We start from the raw sequence: 22,154 nt of genomic DNA on the forward strand, positions 1-22,154 counted from the left end.
AAGCCGCTGGGTGAGATAACACGGAGTCATGGTGCTGGGTGTTATCAGTATGCTGATGACACCCAAATCTATTTCTCCGTATCTCGTTCGTCGGCCTCGAATTCTGATGGCATCTCTTCTCTCAATGAATGTCTTCAGGCGGTAATGGGCTGGATGAGGAAAAACAGATTGAAACTGAATCCAGACAAGACGGAGGTGCTCATGGTAGCGGCCCCGAAACCAAGAATTGGGTTGCAACTTCCAGTCCTGGATGGGGTCACACTCTCCTCCAGCGACTGTGTTCGCAGTCTGGGGGTGCTCCTTGACTCGTCGCTCCTGATGACAAATCAGGTAAATGCGACGGTCAGGAGTGCCTGTTATCAGCTTCGGCTGATATGCCAGCTGCGCCCTTTTCTGGAAGTAAGGGATCTTGAGACGGTTGTGCACGCGCTGGTAACCTCACGCCTTGACTTCTGTAATGCACTCTACATGGGGCTACCCCTGTGCTTGACTCGGAAATTACAGCTGGTTCAAAACATGGCAGCCAGGCTTGTCTCAGGAACATCTAGGAGGGACCACATTACTCCGGTTTTGAGGTCCCTCCACTGGCTGCCTATCAGCTTCCGGGCCCAGTACAAGGTGTTGGTTATCACCTTTAAAGCCCTAAATGGCTTGGGTCCAAGCTATCTCAGGGACCGCCTCCTCCCGTACAATCCTCCCCGCGCTCTCCGGTCCTCTGGGAAGAACTTACTGCAGCCTCTAAAATCTAGGCTTGCGGCAACCTCCCAGAGGGCGTTCTCTGCTGTCGCCCCCAAACTCTGGAACGACCTGCCGGATGAGATCCGTCAGATAACATCATTAGACAGCTTTAAAAAAGCGGTCAAGACGGATCTCTTCCGGCAGGCCTTTCCATTTAACCATCCCGGCCCAGGTTCCCTGATTCCCTCATTCCTCCCGTGGCCCCATCTTAGTGATGGTTGAGGATCAACAGAGGGATATCAGGGGTTTTAGTTTTTAATTGTTGTTTTTATGCTTTGATATTGTGTTTTTAATATGTTATACTGTTTAATACTGTCTTAAGGGGGGGAGGGATAAAGTGTTTTTAATTGTTATATTTTATATTTTACTGTTGTCAACCGCCCGGATTGGTTTCCCATAGGGCGGTATACAAATAATAATAATAATAATAATAATAATAATAATAATAATTATTATTATTATTACAAGGGAAATTTAAGTTAAACTTTTGCAGAAGGTGTTTATCACAGAAAGAATGAAAATTCTGGTGCCATCAAGGAATGTGAAATCAGGGAGGAGGAAAGGTGTTGTTGTTGTTTTTACCCCAAATAACAGTTTTAAGATACCTTTTATTTTTATTGTTATGTGCCCTTGATTTCATCATATTGATGACTATATATGAATGAGAGACCTGCAAAAGATTACATTGCTTAGGTTTTTATATATTTGGATTGATGTAAAGATTTTGTGAAATTATTTTTAAAAATTTGATTCCAAATGCAGAGCATCTTAATTATTCAGATATTCTGTTGAGAGATACAATTATATTTATATAAGAGTAAACTTATTAAGTTATGTATTAAATATCTGTTTTTAAATAGAAATGTCCAAGAATACCATTCCTAGGCATCAAGCAAAAAATAATAAGTTGATTGCATGAATAGAAGTTTGATTATTAACAGTTGGTGAAAGAACTGAGGTTTTGATCAGGTCTAGGTCTCATCATGTTGAAGGTCTGGCCACCAAATGGCAGCCGTGCGCTGCACTTCAAAGTACACCAAAGTGTGAATCTGGCAGAAGAAAACTATTCAGAATGGAAGAGAATATTAATATTGCCTGTTCAGAAACATTAGCAGAGTGCTGTCTGTGCACTGTTATAACTAATCTATTCATGAGGACAGATTGTATTGAAATACCATCTTGTAGCAGTGTGGATTTTGCTCCTCCTTCCCCTTTTTATTGTTTAGGTGTGTGAAATCTCAGTCACACAACCATATGCTGATGAATTGCCAAGTTGCTTGGGTATTAAATTGCACTAAAATGAGCATACTTTATAGCATTTAGCCTGGTTTCAGTTTCCTCATAATGCAGAAGAACTTTGTGATGGACGTGACCAAATGGCTTGCCACTGAGAGGAAGCATTTAGTGGTTTAATTGTAAGATTTTATGATGGTGATTTGCCTTTCCTTTAATGATTATAAGAAGAGTCTAGGTAATGGTTGTGGCATTAAAAAGGAAATATCTGTTGGCACAATCCACAAAGCACTATTATTGCAAAAATAAAAAATAAAACCCTCATCTGTTTTGTTGTGGTTTGCCCAGGAGTCCGCACAGGCCTCACTGAAATGGATGAGGGTATGAAGCAGCAGGAGCAGCCAGCATTACTCAGATATTTATGGATGTGATCTGGGAGTGAGGAGGGGAAACAGACCCAAACAATTCTGTTTTATGGAAATATTAAGGTCTGATACAGATCTCTGTTATTTTAATTGCTATACACTCTTACCCCGGGATACGAATGCGCCGGGATACGAAATTTCCGGGTTACGAAAAAAAAATAAAATAAAAAATATTTCCGGGTTACGAAGGTTATTCCGGGTTACGAATAACCTTTTGGTGCTTTTCGGCGCTATTTCGCACCAAATCGCGGCTTTTCTCCATTAGCGCCAATGGCTTTCTCGGCTTACGAAGCCTTCCGGGTTACGAAAATGGCGGCGGAACGGATTAATTTCGTAACCCGAGGGCCGAGTGTATCCCAAAATGTTTCAGAGGGAAACATGGTGACTGGAAAACAAAATTGGAAATCCATATGATAGTGATATTAGGCCAACTGAAAGTCTCAAAATACCTTTTGAAGCATATTAGCCTCTTCATTAGGCAAAGATGTTAAAAATCTTGTAGGAAAGGAAGTGACTTAGTTGTCACAGATTCACACCTTGTTTGTAGAGATGGAAAGAATATTTGAAAATATTTTTTGAAGGGGCTGAAAAAAAAATGTGTTTTTCAAGTGCTGAGAAACCCTGATGAGAACAATCCTTGATTCTTAATTCTGGACTTACTCTGCACAAAATTCGCACATGGTTGTTTTGCACAGAAAACAGCATTTTCTGCATGAAAAATAATATTTCAATGCAGAAATATTAATTCATGTGCAGAAAATGTTTTCTACACAGAAAAAAAAACTAATTGGGGAATTTTGTGTGTTATATTCACACATGGTTGATTTGTAGATAAATCAGCATTTTCTGCACAGGAATTAATATTTCTTCATTGAATTATTTTTCACAGAGAAAATACTGTTTTCTGACCAAAACAACCTTTGCAAATTTTGTGCACAATAAGTTCCTAATTGTGATTAGCCTTTGAAAACTTTTTTTTTGTACACTTTCTCACAGCAAAAAGAAAATTACTGAAATTACTCATTGCTACATACAAAAACAAACAGAGGCTGGAAAAAGATGATGGTAAGGAGCAACTTAACGCTGCCCCTTTGAATGCCAGGTTGGGACCAGCAACCGGATGCCATGCCCCCAACCCGGCATTTTCCAGGTGCAAAAGAAGCAGCAGAAAGCCACTCTTTATGCCAGGAAAAAGGTGCCTTTGCTGCAACAGCAGCATTTTTTCCAGGTTTTGGCAGCATGCTGTGTCTAAACGCTACAGCCATGTGATGTGGTTGCTTGGGTCGGTTTCACGGCAATACAAAATGGAAACAAAAGCCTGCCAACAGCGCACAATCTAAACCCACAAACAAGATTATAAAATTAATAACATATTATTATAACAAAGTTAAAACAATACTATAAAATTGTAAATTAATACAAATAATATGTCATGAAATATACTGTCATAAAATCAAGACGAAAGTTGGAAGGCTTCCCTGAATAGAATAGTCTTTAATTTGGATTTAAGATAGTCTAAATAGGTGGTAGTCCGCAAATTCATGGGAAGGAGATTCCAAAAATAGGGGGTAGGATGGGGTGGGGTGGGAGAAGGGGCATATCCAAGTTGGGGCAGAGAAAATTCTTGGCTGAATCAACAGCCCCAAATCACTAGAGCACAGAGCGTGGTCAGGAAGATAGGGGGGAACAAGTGCTGACAAGTAGGTGGTGGCCAAACCAACTTTGAAAGTTATTAATAAGAGCTTATAACGGATACTAAACAGGACCAGGAGTCGGTGAAGGGATGACAACAATGGAGTGACATGATCATAACAGTGGGCGGAAAAATATCAACCTAGCGGCAGAGCATTGCACAGAAATCAAGGGGGCAAGATGGGAAAGAGGAAAGGCAGTGAGGAAAGAATTACAGTAATCCAAGCAAGAAATTACTAGTGCATGAACCAAAGTCTTAGCAGTAAAAACTGAAAGAAAAGGCCTGATTCTTGCTAGATGATGAAGAAAGAAATGACACAACTTTGCCACGGCCTGAATTTGTGGTGTGTGGAATCCAAACACAACAGGAACTATGATGTTCTTGTTTCCTTGTTCTTGTGAAAAAACATACCCCCCTGATTCTTTCTAAAGATAGAATACCCTAAGGAAGATCATGATGTCTAATTCAGTCACTTGTTTTTAAATTGTTATATAATGTATTAGATTTTATGGAATTGTTGATGTAATCGTAGATGTAATGTATTTTTGTAATCTACTGTTTTGTACTGTGACATATGTTCACACAATTGCCATATTGTGAACCACTTTGATCAAGAAGGAAAAGCGGTATACAAATAAAGCTTTTATTATTATTATTTATTATTCCTCTCTGCTTCCAAAAATCATTGGCTATCCCATTGTTTTTACACAGAATGAGCAAACTGTATTGTCTCCTCCCAAACTGGAAATTATCATGCCATATTAGCTAATGGCATGAATGAATGCAAACCAAATGACAGTACATAAGCGTAGTAACACACAAGCATAGTTACCTTTCTGGCATTAAAATGAAGCCAGTAAAATGAGTTAGTATGATATAAAATATAAGGAAAGATTTTAGGCGTTCTTTTGCATTTCTGAAGCTGTGACTCCTTTTACAGCATACAATTTATTTGTCCTGGTTGTGAAGCCTCTTATTGTGCCCTCTAGCAAGTGTTGGCCAGACGTCTGGTTTGTCCTGAGTTCTGCCAGGTATACAATTGTGTATGTCTGTGACATTCAGCTCAAAGGTGACACAAGAATCTGATTGAGACACCATTTCTGCATGGATTCTGTCAGCTTGAACTGAGCAGAGCCTCTTGTTCGTTTACAGAGGGCACTGTTGTAAAGACAATCTCAGTCATTCCCAACTCTTTTTAAAAAAATGAAAACCCTTTTGGTTCACTGAAAAACCTTTTACAGCTTGATGATGCAAATGTCACCATGGAGATTTTGCTCCAACAGAAAAGAATGAATTCTCTGCAGCTCTTTCCCCCCAGTTTTTTTTTAAAAAAATGTAAACAGCAGATAACTTCTAATGCCTTTGACTAAATCCCTGTCTTATAATGTGGACCGGAAACAGAAATAGGAAGTACATATTTGTCTATGGCACACTTACATTATTTTCATAAGCCCTCTAGTCCCCCAGGGGTTGCAGTGTGTGTAATGACAGATTAATGAAGTAGGTGTGAATGAAAGACTTTGATCCAAAGACAATAGGGAAAGCATGTGTGATTTATGGTATTTGAGAAAATGATTCAAATCAAAGCCTCTTTAATTTCCATATGTTAATATGTAGTTAATCTCTTTATAGGTATATGGATCATCTTTATTTTTTGTTGTCTGATTTATATGAATAACTCCTTCAAAAAGTGTGTATACGTCTTTCCCAAAAACCCCAAACAAACCCTACATTTTATTTTGGGAGACATTGTCACTTAACCTATTTGTTCTGTGTCACAATGAATCAAACTCTAGAGTGAAACAGTTCTGGATATGTAATGGGTTAGCTGCCACCTTGATCTGACTTCAAAATGATTTCTACAGAGAACTGATTCTGCATATGGCTAAATTGAAAGAAAATACTAGCAAATCATATAGTAAAAGTAATCAAGTGTAGAAGGTTCTTTGTGTTTAAAGTACTAGCCAAGATTTTAGGATATGGTAGAGGATCTGGTACAGAAGAAGTGGTGGCATTTAGGGCATGAGGTATAAGAGGAAATGGGATCATTTCCAGACACCAGATTACCCTGGGCAAGTCACACACTTGCATCCTCAGAGAATAGCAATGGCAAACTCCCTCTGAAGAAACTTGCCAAGGACTCCCCATTATTGCGTCACCATAAGCTGGAAATGACATAAAGGCACACAACAACAACAATCCCAACATGAGTAAGCATCTAACAATAACTAAGCTAGATTCTTGTGGAATGGACCAAATTTCATTAGTCACATTTTTCCTTTAGACTTGCTCATGTCAGAATTCTTTATAGAACTGAGAGGGGCAGGTACTTTGATAGACACATTCCCATTCCTCTGAGGCTTAAGTATGGCTGAGAATCAGCCAGGCTTGGAGCTTTAGTTGCTAGAGAAAGTAGAAACTGTTCTGGCGAGATGCTCATGATTTATATCTCCTGTTCCACAAACAGCTCTAAGCGGAGTCAACTAGCATTTTGCACTTACTAACCTAAGCCTGGTATGTTATCATCACAGGATGATTTGTCTCCTTTGAAAAGAAGTACAATACTGTTAGGTCCAACTGAAAAAATTAAATGGCATCCCAGTCCCACTTGGAGCACCATTTACTTTAAAGTGCATATGATTTAGCTAAGAGATGCAACACCAAGTACATTCTGTTCTGTTGAGTAGATAAAATGAAATTGTTTTTGTAATGAAGAACTGAGTCAGCAGGTAGCCTCCTCTGTATTGTAAAGTATTAGTGTTGGGCCTAAACCTCCAGTATCATGTTTTGTATTGTTTATTTTAGTTTGCCAAGATCAGCCATTGTAATGGTCAAGGGCTGCTCTCCTCACTTTCTTTGGGAGATGAAGTGTGTTCTGAAAATTACATCTCAAGATAGCATGCAGACCACATGACTTTAAGGTGAAACGCTCTCAAGATGCCAGCAGCTACTGCTGCTGCTCCTTCTCCTTCTGGTATAAAGATCTTCTTTAATGAAGAGATGTGAAGCTCATGAGAGCCTGTACATATTTCTGTGCCTTTTTGATTGTGTAATAAAGGTATTTTCTTAATTTGGATTTCTATGACCAACACAAATATTCCTGCTTTTTGTATGAAATGAAATGTGCATTGTCTTGTTTTCTTTGTGTGGACCAGGATCATAGGACAAAACAAAGTTCTTTGCATTTTTAACGAAATGACCTTGGTTACACTTGTAGATGGTTTGGCAAGTATTTTGTAGTATTCACTTAGGGCTGTTGTTATTTCTTACAAGCATATTCATGATACTTCTTTCTTATTTAAATATTGAAGTTATCAACAGACGTACACTGTTGCATTTCAAAACCCCAAATTCTACAACCAGCAACTAAGGATTCTTTGAAATTAATTGTAGAACTTTGTCATCATTTATAAGCTTATTTATCTTGCACACCTAGATTGTCATCTGGATAAAAAAAATATAATGAGGTACAAAAGCTGGACGGGAACAACGGTGTTAGCCTGGTTTAAAGAAGAGAGAGAAGAAGCTATCCTAATGGCATATGGCTGCTTCTGCTGGTTCCACAGCATGGTTAACATGCAAGAGAGAAAGAGAGATATATGCTATTTGATTCTCTGTCTGATTTTATGGTTTGGACTCAGCACCAGTCATTTGATATAAATGGTGGATATTGTCTATTTTTCAGTTTGATTAAATAATCCATTAGTTTCCAGTGTTTTAACCTTTTAAGGGATACTGCATTAACCCAATGAGACATTTATTTCAATTTTTCTCTTTTGCTGCCTTTAATAAAAAAAGATGCAACAACCAGAAGAGCTGTTTTACCAGCTGTCTTGTTTTGCTTCCCCATTACCTATAGATACCACTACTTCCAAAGTTAACAATTCAATTTGTATTTTGAAGAGATGTGGTCAAATCATGGATATCATTACTATTGCACGCCACATCATTGGCTCATTTTTTCTGTTCAGTATGATAGCCGAGAGACCCAGTGTGGTGTAGTGGTCTGAATGGTGGACTGTGACTCTGACGGTCAGGGTTCGATTCCCCACTTGATCATAAAAAAACAAAGGTGACATTTGGCAAGTCACATTCTCTCAGCCTCAGAGGATGGCAATGGCAACCCCCCTCTGAAGAAACTTGCCAAGAAAATCTTATGATAGGTTCACCTTATGGTCACCATTAGTCAAATATGACTTGGAGGCACACAGCAACAAGTACTGAGATTACTTAGTGTACAGTACCCCCATGTAGTTATGAAAGTGTGTTCAGTGGATGCTGGGTACTTTATTAGTCATGATTACTCTGAATTAAATTAGTTCTTCATCTTCTTGACTATAAAAGACTGTCTTGCCTGATGTGATGGCTTTCTGACTTTTCACATGGTTAACATGCATAGAATAGAAGAGAAAAACTTTCATGTTGTCACAGGACTGATTCAGATTCTAAAATGCATCTAACAAAAGAACGACAGAAAACATACCATATATTAAGTGTAGCTATTATAAACAGGCAAGCTATTATGTGTATCGTAATAAGAATGTTAGCTACTTGATATGGGAGCTTATCTGTTAGACAGTGCGTAATTAGTCTTTCTCCTGGCTGTCCTGATTGACTGGGTAAAAAAGAGTAAAGTATGTGCATCTCCAAGCAGTATAGAATTATAAAAAGTACATGTACTTGCAAGATTTGACCACCTGAGAATCTCTACTCCACATAGCTTCCTTTCCTTGGGAAACAGAAAGGTTTCTTCTTAATTTTTCTGGTCTCTCTCCGCACAATTGTCACATCCGTATATGAACTAAAATTTCCTTCATCACATGAAAAAATCTGTACTGAAATTGAATTCTCAAAATTCTGCCCAAACATACATAGGTAGAAAGTTATATCTTACAAGTATGAATGCTTTACAAGCTTGTCTTTTATGTATTCCCCACCTTTCTCCTAAAATAGAAATACATGACACTTTACACCTAGAAATGTAAATCTTCATGAATTTCATTCTTGCAAACAGGAATGTATGATTTTATTCTTTTTGTCCTTGTTGTAAGAAAGTTGTTCAAAACTGCACAGTTTTGGAAAACTATTCACAGGTTACTCTATGCACATAAAATTGGGGGGGGGGGTGTACAGAAAGAAACCAAATTTCCTGTGAAGAAAGCTGCATTTTCTAGACAGAAAATAATGCTTCCTGTTAGAGAGCAACTATCCTGCACAGAGAAGACTAAGTGTGCGTGTATATATACAGTATTTGCCCCAAACTGTTATTTCTGTGTAGAAAAATGTTCTGCTCTGTACAAGAAACTTGTTTTCTGTACAAGAACATAGGTGTTTTGTTTTTGTTTTGTTTTGCACAGAAAATGTTTTGCTCTGTATAGGAAACTTGGGTTTTTTTTACAGAAAATTCCATTTACCAGGTTTTCCTGACACGTGAGACACATTTTTTCCATCCCTTTTAAAATTTATTTTTACAACATACAACATAATGAAGCATCTCAACCCAGGAAGCAACTGGTGTGCTCCCAAGAAGAAGGAAGCAGGAAGAATGTAGGCTTGGGGCTTGCCTCCCGCTCCCTTTTGGCTTATTGCAATCTACCCCCATGTCTCCTTGAAATCAATCCTGGATTTCAAGGTGTCAACAAGAGTGCCAGAAGTTAACTCTTTCCTGGGATTGATTTCAGTAAGCCAAGAGGGAGGGGGAGAGAAGCCCCAAGCACCATGCCTACATTCCTCCTGCTTCCTTCTTCCGGGGAGATGCCAGCTGCCCCCTTGGAGCCAAATTGCAGCAGAAGCAGGAAGAATGTGTCCCTTGTGCCCAAGTCTTCTAGCCCCTGCCTCTCTTTCTGACTTGAGACTGCTTTTTAGCTTACCTGCCTCAATCGTGGGTAAAAAATAAAAGATTTATTCTTTTCAATCCGCGGATGCTGAAATGCATGGATACCAAGGACCCACTGTACAACCTTCTGAACACGTCCCTCCTGAAAAGACCAAGTTACTGCAGAACTGTGGCCTCCAAGTCCCATTCCAGAGATGCAGAAGGATACCATGGTTGATGGTACTGAAAGCTGCTGAGAGATCCAGCAGAAACAACAGGGATATACTAATCCTACTCAGTTTACACCCAATGTAAATCATACACCAAGGTAGCCAAAGCTATCTTTGTTCTATAACCATATTAGAAACCAGATTGAAATAGTTCTAAAAGATCCCCCACCACCACCATTCCCTTCTCCTTTTGTGTCATGTCTTCTTAGATTGTAAGCATGAAGGCAGGGAACCGTCCAATTAAATGATTTTATGTACAGTGCTGTGTAAATTTATAGCGCTATATAAGTAAAGCTTAATAATAATAATAATAATAATAATAATAATAATAATAATCCATATCCTTCAGGAACCTCTTGAGGTTGAGAGGCTACTGCAAGCTCCAGGACCTTGCCCAGAAGATAGACATTTCTTGGTAATAATTAAATACTATTGTATTCTGGAAGGAATTTAAAACAGTGGTTTAACAACTATCAGTTTTAGGCAGAAGAGAACATTTACTTGATGCACAGTGGCATTCACTACTCCCTTTACCCAATCAGCCAGTCCCCCTGCCCTCACTTTTATAGATCAGGAAAAGCAACAATCCAACACATATGCCATTTATTACTTTATTTTCTTATTGCAGGTGATGTGCCTTCAGGATTTTTTTGGTGAAGATGACATATTTATTGCATGTGGCCCGGAAAAGTTTCGTTACCAGGATGACTTCTTGCTAGATGAAAGTGGTAAGATAATTGTGGGGTTTATTTCAAATATGGACATTGAATTTGTATAAAATAGTGTTTTAAGATACGTTTTGGATGTCTTAATTATACCTGTATGAATTGTGATTGTCTAGACTTAAATATAATTCAATCACTTGTCCCTGTCGTGATGTTTTCCAGCCTAAAACTCCCACAAGCCCTAGATGATATAGTCAGTGATGAAGGATTATGGGAACTGTGGTTGAAAAATACCTAGACAGCTCCTAGTATAAAGACTGCCTTCAAAATTTCCTTCCAACATTCTGTGACGTCTTCTTGCAATTACTGCTGGTTATTAATTTGATGGAAATGGAAGGATTCGAAAGTATCTTGATTAATATCAGCCCTTTGCAAATTATATATTACAGAGAATCAAAAATAAAATTGTCATGCTCCTAAAATACAAGACATATCAGATATAAAATTCAAATTAATGCAATTGGCTCACTTAAATTTGAAACAAAATAAAACAAAATAAGAGATGCTATCTTAAATTTAATTTTGATAGCTGAACATTTTGCAGAGTTTGCTGTAACCTGTTTTCCTTCTTCTGCAAAGATAAAGATACATAAAAATCAGATGAATACCCTTGGATGAAAGCCAGTAATGGAGTAATTAACCTTTTCTATGGTTCTAAACAGGAGTAGAACAGCTGAGGAAATATTTCAATAATGTCTATTGCAATGAAATTCTCCTAAAATTAACCTCATTAAATGCTAGTGGTAGTATATTCAGTTATGCACATGGGGAGAGTCCTCTATATTGAGAAATTTTTAGATCTTGCAAGTAGTGTGCCAGTGCATTTGGAGGGCTAGATGGTGATAATCATGACAAGGATAGTGGTTTCTTGTGGAAAGTAAATTACTCTGTTAAATTAAGATATTTATCATCCCAAAATATGCAAAATGGGTTCATATTTTTCTCCATTGGTGCAGAAGCTGCTGAAGTATTTGCCATCTTGCATCATAGCAGGATTGTGTGAAGTTTTGAAGTCCAGCATGGTTTTCCACATTCAGAGCTCTCAGTAATGTTAAGACTAGAGTGAGGTGCAGTTAGGAGCTGTACTGCACAATATAAGAACTTCATGTATCAACTGTGCTGTGGTAGAGTATTTTATCCTATAATCTGGGCATGATTTTAACGTGGACAAAAGGCTAGGTAACAATTAAATAAACCTAATAGAATATACACACGAAGAGTTATAAAATAATACCACTCAATGGGACATTTGCACAGAAAGAGAAGCAGAGACAAGGATTCTCTGCATGTCATATCATCATTTCCCAAAATATCAACAAAGATACAAAATTAATTCTTATGTATACCTATTTCCTATTTAGAAATTGAACTGGGTAAGGTTTGATGAATGTTCAGCAGATGGTTGAAAAATAATTGTCCCAGAGTATGTGATAATGGGGAGTGAAATGAAGACTGCACAGCAATCTAAAATTAATGAACCTCCGTAATTTGCAATCAAATAATATTAGCAATAATTAAAGAATGTTTAAATCAGAGGTGGGAAAAGTGCCACCCATGGTTGTATATGATCCTGAATCTCACTTTTTGTAGCCGTAAAGCTTCTTGGGCCCTGTTTTAAAAATAGGCAAATAGTCTAATTCTTGACTGAAAATAGCCCAAAACACAATACAGCACTCAGAGACAAAGCATTTAGGCTTTGCTACCATTCCCTGAATCTGCAAATTCCATCAAATTTCTTTTTTCAGCTAAAAACTGCTTGAAAATGCAGCAGCATATGGCAGCAGGCCAAGTTCAAATGCAAAACGAATCAATAGATCTAAATATAATCCTTCTGGAGATTAGGAAATTCCATGAAGAAATGCGACAGGAAATGAAGGAGCTGATAATGGAGATGAGGCTAGATTAGAAGAAGGAAGTGGACCCAAATGAATACTGAAATACAAGATTTTCAAGAAAAAACAAAATTTAGAGGGGGGGGGGATGACATTTAACCAAGCAGAATTACATGAAGAAAAGATTTTCAATGATATCATGGAACTGAGATATATACAAAAGACCCTAAAATAAAGAGGCCTGCCTGAGTAACAAAACGAAAACCTAATAGAGCACCCTACCCCAGATCCAGCAAACTTTATTGTATCAACAAAAGAGCAATTATTTACAGAAATTGACAAAATATTTAGGATCAATGCATCATTAGCAAAGCAAAAAAAAAATACCAATGCACATCATGATCTGTTTTATGAGAAAGAATGAAAGATTTAATATTACAACAGAATTATAAAGACAAATTACAGATTAAGAACAAAGAGATATGGATTTCTAAAGATGTGCCAGTCCAAATTCCGAAAAGACAGAAGGATAAATTCTGGATGCAGACTCTCTTGAAAAATGGGATAAGGTATTGTTGGGAGCAACTCGAGGGTATATTATTCACCTTTCAATAAAGAAGATACAGAATTGACACAATTACAAATACAAAAGAAGTTTTGAAGAAGTTTGACAAAGGCCTTGGAAGAAAATTTGGAAACCTGGACAATTTGAGAAAACCAAAGAAAAATAGAGGGAAGGCTGGCCAACACCTAGGTTAGAAAGAAAGAGGAAAATCTGAACAGAAGGAAGAAGACAGAAATAGTTTCTCATTCTTGTTATAAAACAAAATGAAACTCATTCACTGAAGAGAGGTATGTTGATAATGTTAAGACCCAATGCTTTTTTGGGTGACAGCTCCTAGAATTCTCTCATCCTGGCTGAGAGGTTCTGAAAATTGTAATATCAAAAGTAAGTTTCCTAAACTTTGATTAGGACAATGGCTATAGGGACTTTCCCTGTACAGAGTAACAATTGCTGGAGGGTTAACCATGAGTTTCTTCATGGCCTTCATTGAAATATCCCAGAGGGACCTGCTTATCAGTTGAATAAAGCAGGTGCTGGATCCTCTGCTTTTAAATTTTTAATTGTATGTTTTTAAAAAATATGCTGCAGTTCCATACATAGTTACATATACACACAGCCTCTGCACAGAATAATAACACAAGAACAGAACAAACATTGCTATTAAAGGAAAAGAGAAAAGCATGGTTATTTAAAGAAAGACATTGGAATCTCTAAAATCATCTTAATTTGCCTAGCATATTACCTTAAACCCCGTTTCTTTGTGCCAGCATTTTTTTTCTGTCCAATCTCCTTGAGCGGCAGCTGACACTAGGCCAGGAAAATCTGATTCACTTTGCAAAATATAGCAATATCATGTTTAACTGTTGGGATTCTGTAACCATAACTATTATGCACTGATGGTGAACCAGAGTGAAGAGAAATTGCTCATAATTCCCATCTGTTGTGATTTATAGAACACTAGCTAATGAGTTAAGCAGCTTTTGGGCTGTATTCTGGGAAGCACACTCTTCCAGCTGACTAGTTCTCCTCCCCACATCAGGAGAATTTCTCTTATACTGGAGAAGTTTCTGTGGGCATCCCAAAAATCTTTTAAACTATTCCTGATTTCAAGAGGTGTGTTGAGTCTTAAGCGTCTCATCATAATCTGAGGTGCCAGAGGTCTGTTTGCTGTGTGGAATTATATTGCAGTAAGAAACAATGATTACACTGTTTTATGCAACAAAGAGGTTGTCCAGAGATTATTTGAATGAATCATTGCTGTAGGCTTCTTCTTCACTCAAGGTCCAAAGTATACTTGGGAGAGCAACTCACACTCAAAAATGTAAGAATGGTGCAATCCACCAAGGGTGGCTAACTCATGCTTGTAAAAGTTACTGTATGAAAGACATAATACTTAAAAAAAACCTTCCTTGCAGCTGTGTTTCACATGCCCTTCTAGTTTCATTGTCAACAGAAATTATAATGCAATTTCCCCCCCCCCCCCTAAACATCATAAAAGCTAGCACAACGTGATGAGATCTGCAAGAAATCCAACATTTATAATGGCTGGATGAGAGATGGACAAGACAGTGTAACGGAAAGATTTCCCCTTGAAGGATAGCTACTTATTTCAGTTTTCTCTGCCTAAGTAACATATCCCCACTTTTCCTTGACAGTTAGATAGCATCAAAACTACAGGAAAATAAACAACATTATATGACTCATTGGAAAAGATGATGCTACTTTGTATAGTGGAAGGTAATAGGAGAAGAGGAAGAGTTCATCACAGGTAGATTGAATCAGTAAAAGAAATCATGGCCCTGCATTTGCAAGAAATGGGCTATTAATGACAGGGTTTCCTGAAGGTCTCATTCAATGCTGATTGAGTAACAAAACAGTAACAAAACAGTAACAAAAACACTGATTGACTTCTACAAATGGTCAGGAATCTTGTTATTTAGCTTGCACTACATCTTCAAAAAGAATGCTTAAACTGCTTATATAAAAATGATTATAAAACCAACTGGAAATCATAGATAGTTGTTCTAACACGACTCCTGTAATTCTAAAACGTTTAGTATTCTGATAACAAAACTATCAGCATTGTCATTACATATTGTAGTTTAAATAGACGTTGAATGTTTTTGTCAGTCATTTTGGATTTCTTAAATCTCCATACCCTCCTCATGAAGATCAGGGTTTGAATCCCAGCTCATCCATGTAAATCCACTGGGTGCCCTTTGGCAAGTCACACTCCCTTATCTTCAAAGGATGGCAATGGCAAAACCCCTCTAATGAAATTTGTAAAGAAAACCCTATGATAGAGTTTAGGGTTGGCATGTCAGAAATTACTTGAAGGCACACAACAACAACAACAACCCACCTCCTTGTGTTGTTACATTGTTATTTATACATCAACTTATACTAAATTTAATGTTCTATGAGTAAGAGATTCATGTCATATTTTGTACTTACCCATGTGTTGTTGTTTGAATAAATTTCCATTGGCCATCCTGTCATAATTTTTCAGCTAGAGGTTAATCTCATATATTAGTATGTTTTCATAATTTCCTTAAAATGTGTTTAAACATTGTAACTGCAAGAGTACCTGCAGTTTTAAAAATATTTTTTTCCTGTATCAGAAATGCAGTGTACTACCATAGTAAATAAAAATCTAGAAACAGTCAGTTAAAACTAGCAGCAATAATGATTTTATGTTCATATTTTAAGTAATTTTTTAATTAAAGCTATACACACACACACACACAACATAAACAATATACAAACAAAACCATATAATACATGAGCAATTACATACAGTGCACCTGCTCCATATGTGGGCATGCCATATGCAGCTTCCACTTTACACGGAAGCTGCGCTGCAATACATGGAATGGCGCACGTGCCCATGGCATGCACGCACCCATGGCACATCGCCATTACCATGAGCCCCATTCTATTGAATGGGGCTCGAGTTTACACAGTATTTACCTCATGCGGGGTGTGTATGTGTGTGTGTGTCCAGAACGGGTCCCCGCATAAGGCAAGGCTGCACTGTATATACCATTTCATATTACTTACTAGCTAATACAGATCTGTGTACTGTCCTTCCCCTTAATATTCTTTCCTTCCTTCCTTCCTCAACCTTATTCCTTCTCCCAACCATTCTCTCTCTATCTTTCACCTCTTTTAGTTTTCCCTCTCAGATACCTTTGTTTTCACTTCTTCCATAACTTCCTGTATAACTCTCCTTATCCTTTAAAATCTGCCTACCACAATTTTCTTTCTTCACTTACTCATAACTTCCTGACGACATACCATAACTATCTATCAATATTCCTTCCCATTCAGTACCAGATCTGATATACTGTCTCTCTAATTCATAGTCTGATATTTCAAAAAATGTATAATAAGAACCATACACACACACACACACACACACACACTGTATATATAAATATTTAAAATCTAAATTCAAAATCAACATATAATGTGCCCACGTCATACGCGGGTGCAAAATACGTGGCTTTCAGCATATGCTGAAAGCCGTGCCAGAAGAAGCCTCGGTACCCTGGAAGGGGTAATGGCACATGCACCCATGTTGCGCATGCTGCACTGCACCATGGACACGAGCCCCGTTATTTTTAATGGGGCTTGAGCATATGCAGAATTCCCCTTATGCGGGTTTGTGTCCAGAACGGATCCCCCGTGTAAGGGAAGGGACCATTGTGCAAAATCTACAATTTTATGAGAAGACAAATCTTACAAACCAAATCACTTCCATTTCCTATTGATACTAGGTGGGAAATATTGTTTTGATATTCCTTCTATTTAACACAATTGATATCAGTTCTTTACTGAACCAGAGATCCACTATTTTAAAATATTTTTAAAACTGCAGGTACTCCTGCAGTTACAATGTTTAACCAATTTTAAGGAAATTATCAAAGCATACTAATATACGAGACCTAATTCCTGTCCCAATTATTTTTTGTTAATGTCTGCTCAACAGTGGCTCCTTTTTATCCTACAGAGAAGTGACCAGTGGGGTCCCACAGGGGTCTGTCCTGGGGCCAGTGCTATTCGACATCTTTATCAGTGACTTGAATGACAGAATTGGGGGCATACTCATCAAATTTGCAGATGACACCAAATTAGGAGGAATAGATAATACTCCAGAGGACAGGATCAAAATTCAAAACGACCTGAAGAAATAATCCAGTTTGAGACTGCTTTAACTGCTCTGGCTCAATGCTCAGGAATCCTAGGAACTGTAGTTTATTGTGGCACCAGAATTATCTCACAGAGAAGGCTAAATGTCTCACAAAACTACAGTTTCCAGAATTCCCTAGCATTGAGCCAGGGCAGTTAAAGTGGTCTCAAACTGGATTGTTTCTGCAGTGTGTTTTGGACCTGAGGAGCAGGTATTTACCTTTTATGAGTGTTCTAGATTTTATTTGGTAATACCCTACATTTTTCTTGAATGTCCTGTTTTGCAGTGTCTTGCCCTCCTTTGTGGTTATGACATCTGATCACCCTGGTTTAACATTGTGCCCGTGATTTACAACCATATACTTTTGGACAATATTGATTGGAGCTGTGTGTGATCTCACCTGGAATCATACATGAGAGTGAAGTTAAAACATGCAGATACAGCCACTAGGGTTTTAATTATAACAACAACAGTAGCTGTCACATGTAATAATCATTAGATTCTTTCTGCAGGATGGAATCCTTTTAAAAACACTGAGATAGCGGCATTATTCTAGCTTCAGAATGAAGCATGAAGGTCCAGCTTAATGTTGTCAATAGTTGCTGCCCTAGGTTGAACCACTGGCTCAAATAATAATGAATTAAGAAGAAGAAATAAGAAAAGGTACTTCTACTTGAAAGCTTGAGTGATGTGCATCAGCAGTTTTCACTAAAATCTGACAGTAATATGTAGTATTCCTGAGCAAAAAATTGGAGTGAAAAATATAAATGTGGACATTTTCAGAACTTTTAACCATGCATTAATGTGATGGTTTTTATTGCATCAGTTTGAAGTTTGCCACATTTGTAAACCATATAAACACATTAAGGATGCCAAGTTTAACATTATTAGTTCAAGGGTTATTATTCTAATAAGCAATATTGTTTGGAGACCCATAATTGTGGTATTTTTCTTCTTTTTGCAACTTGCAGTAAATAAAAGAACTGGTCTCCTTGCCCCTGTAACTTCCTTTTATCTTATTATTTATGTTATAGAAGCTTTCAGATTTTGTTGGAATAACGGAGATTCTACACAACTTTCAAATTAGGGAACATGTTATGCCAATTATATTCACTGAACTCTTTCCGCTATCCTGCAATCTCACAATTTAGTCTGAAATGTGAGTCTACATGTGGCTCTCTAGTAAACAAATTCAAATTTTCCCTGAATGAGAGGTTCTCCTTTTGTGCTGGTGTATCATGTTAGAAAGGACATAGTGCCCTATATTACTTACTTGGGTAAATATTATTTGTGCTGGAGCTCTGGATAGGCACATATTATTCCTCCAAAGCATCTACACATTTTGCTATAATGGCAGTATCTTTTCTAATAAGAGTATCTTTTCTAAAGAAAAGCTTAATTATTCAAAATCCATAATTCATTAGCTTTTGGAAGGTGCCAAACTTCTCTGGGGGGCATCTGAGGATAATATATTCATTCTTAACATTCATTAAATCATTTTTTTTAAAGAAAAGAAGAAAAATCTTATATAAACAAACCACAGTTCATCAGCTGAGAAGAGTGAAGAAAACCTCCCTGGAAAAATGTTTCAAAAACTGATTAGTTCTGAAATGGTGTAATAATCTCAAATAAAATTGATGAACATTTCATAAGGGCAGGAGCTAATGGCATTGAGTGAGAGAGAGAGCAGAGGAATATTTTGAAGAGAGCCTGTAGGATCTTGGGTTTTTTGAAGGAAGAGATTAAATTGTATTCCAATTCAGCATCCTGTGAAATAAAACTACTAAAGCAATTGGTAAGGTTTTGTTTAACTCTGCTTAGTCTATATGAGGTGTGGGAGCTGTGTTGCCCTATAGATTATGCTGAACTCTAGGTTCTGTCATTCTTCATGCTGGCTAGTACTGCTTAGAACTGTAGTAAAAAAAAACACTTGGACAGTTGCGCAATTTCCATACATCCTTTACATGCTAAGGACAGAGGCCTTAACAACAGCTTGTGGAGTACTATCAATATAAAGCATGGGTAGGGAGCCTATCACCTAATCGATGTTAGGTTAGACAACTTACCATGGCATTCAAAGAGATAATTCACTTCACACACACACTTAAATGAAACTGGGATGTTCCTTTCCTGTCCCATATGAAACCATGAAAAATAGAGCGGGGGCTTTGTAGTTGATTTGTGGCCCCATTCCCACTGGCTTATAAAGTGGATCAAGACTTGGATTATGGGGCATAGTTCCCATTTGAGCGCACATTTGATCCTCACTGCGCTGATTTCGTTCCCATTGGAATTAGGATCTGATCCCCCATGTAAACGATTTTTACAGGGAAAACCCAAACCAGGGGGGGCTTGAACCCAGGTTAATTTGACTGTACTTTTCGGAGGTTTTTCCTTCACCTCCCGAGTCCAATCTGGGGCAAATGAATGGGAACGACAACCAATTCGGGAAATTGGGGATGGGAGGAGCAGTGCTCAAGGGGCTGGCCTAGGGATGTTACCCACTTTGTTCTCTTTCCTGCATTACTGGAGCCATTTTCCTCCATTCATTTAGCCTTTCCCCCGTTGGAGTGGGTAGCAGGGTAAGGCGATCGCGTGTGTAGACATTTTTTTAAAAAAAATTAAGCTTTCGATTGCCTAGGCGCTCTGTTGGGTGTCCAAACATAGAAATTGCTACATTGACCTCCAAATGTGGTAAACCCATTACGCCCCCATGCAACCTCCCCCCTGCTCCACATTCATAGACCGACATGTGAGGAGACCCATTGAACACCATTTTTAAACTATTATTACATGCCTGCTTGATCGTCCCCCAGACAGCCCAGGGAGCAATGTGGGAGGCACAGGGACTTGGGGAAATAGAGGCTCCTTCTCCCTTTCTTACAGGGGCTCTGGGAAAACACAGGAGAGCTTGGGAGGCAAAGGGACTTGGGGGAATAAAGGCTCCTTCTCCCTTTCTCTGAGGGGCTCTGGGAAAACACAGGAGAGCTTTGGAGGCAAAGGGCCTTGGGGGGATGGAGGCTCCTCTTTTTCTCAGAGGGAAAAAGCACCTAAGCAATTGATTGACTCCTTAAAAACAAAACAGAAAAACAGGTTTGAAAGATGCAAATGGGAATGGGGAACAAAAATAGCCCGCGCCAAAATGCATCGAAGCAACTGACATCACTGTCATGTCTAATCGTCTAATCGCTTGATTGACAGCTGTTTTAAAAAAAAGAGGTTCCGGAAAGGCAATGGAAACAGGGAGCAAATTACTCCACTTTAAAATACAGCGGGGGGGGGGGGGGGGAATCCAATAAGAACGAAAACATGGGTCAAAATAAATCGAGTCATTTTGCAGCCTTTCCTAATGAGAACGAAGGACCAGATTTGATTAGGACTTGGGGGAAAAAAATTCTAGCCAGAATCACAACAATATACGTCACTTTTTCTGCCCAGTGGGAATGGGGCCTTGTATCTGCTCCTGGGAACTTTTAGAATCAGACTGTCTTTGTTGGGCTTAATTGGACAACATGCAAACGTGAATATTTCATTGCCACAGTTCTGGTTTTATTCCTAGGACAAAAACAGACCCAGCATAACTGGAAAACATGTGCGGCCACAAGGGTTTCATCCCATTGTGTGACATCGAAGCCCTCATGATAGATGTGAATGGGGTATAAGTTTTTCTCTGCTATGTAACATGTGCTGCATCCATTAATGCAGTACTCAGTAAAATCTCTTGAACACCAGTGGCTCATGCTAGTCTTGGCAAATCTTTTGGTAAGCTTGGAGGAGCTTTTACTCTTGTGTGTGCAGAGATGATTAATTTCCATAATGTTTTTCTGCTGTGGGATAAATCAGTCATGGACACACACACATGTGCACAGAGAGAGTACTCATGCATTCTGAAGTGTTTGGGGAAATACTTCCGTGGTTTAGTTTTTGTAGATAAGAGGTTTTTTTTGGTCAAAAATCCCACTATTTTTTTAAATGCATGTGATTTTTGTGTGTGTGCAAATGTAGTCTTGATGAGAGATGAATGAGATCTACGAGGTTAGTTTTCAGTAATAATGTTCACATATTTCTAACCATGACCATGTGAAGAAAATGTGGGAAGATGATGTGCCCAGAACTGTCACCTGTGATTATCTTTGTTATTATGACTCTCATGACAATACATATAGCTGCATGCCAACTGGTTTTATTATTGAATTATTGTATACTACGTGGGTTCTAGGTATGGTTTCTTCATCATGTATTAAGATTCCTCCAAACTGAACTAACAGCAGAAACAACATCTGCAGTATACAAAATTTAGCCTGTTCCTGCCAACACCCATCACTTCTCCCCCCACTTCCTGTATGATTTTAAACATCTTTTGCCTGCTGAAGTAGCCAGTGGAGCTTTGAAAGCTTGTATTATGGGTTTTGTGAATTTTGGCTAGCTAATAAAGGTATCAACCTTTTATAGATTGTATTTTGCAGAACTGGAAAGTCATCTTAAAGCTCTTGTTTGAGATTCTGGTCTGGCAGGGCAGCAACAAGCCAGATCTTATATCCAATTGTTAGGGGCCTAAGCAGTCCAAGCCTGTGATATCCTGTCCTTGATTCTGACCTGGGTCATTTACTAGGCTGGCATGGTGATGGGCAGTTGTGTTTACATGCAAGGAGCCAAATCAATCAGTAGATTTCGTCAAAGGATTTGAATCCATGTTACTTCATACA

At 38.2% G+C, this 22,154-nt stretch overlaps 1 protein-coding gene across 2 annotated transcripts in view; it reads left to right on the top strand.

The window, feature by feature from the left end:
• DCLK1 (doublecortin like kinase 1) overlaps positions 1–22,154 on the top strand; it is a 287,750-nt gene that overhangs the window by 130,593 nt on the left and 135,003 nt on the right. For both annotated transcript variants that reach the window (XM_089512502.1, XM_089512503.1), the window contains exon 4: positions 10,763–10,862. In XM_089512502.1, coding sequence (XP_089368628.1) covers positions 10,763–10,862 — 100 coding nt within the window. The remainder of the gene's footprint in view (positions 1–10,762; positions 10,863–22,154) is intronic.

This window comes from Sceloporus occidentalis, unplaced genomic scaffold (assembly GCF_023333645.1).
Source record: "Sceloporus occidentalis isolate IW3139 unplaced genomic scaffold, rSceOcc1.0.p SCAF_2, whole genome shotgun sequence".
Taxonomy (NCBI): domain Eukaryota; kingdom Metazoa; phylum Chordata; class Lepidosauria; order Squamata; family Phrynosomatidae; genus Sceloporus; species Sceloporus occidentalis.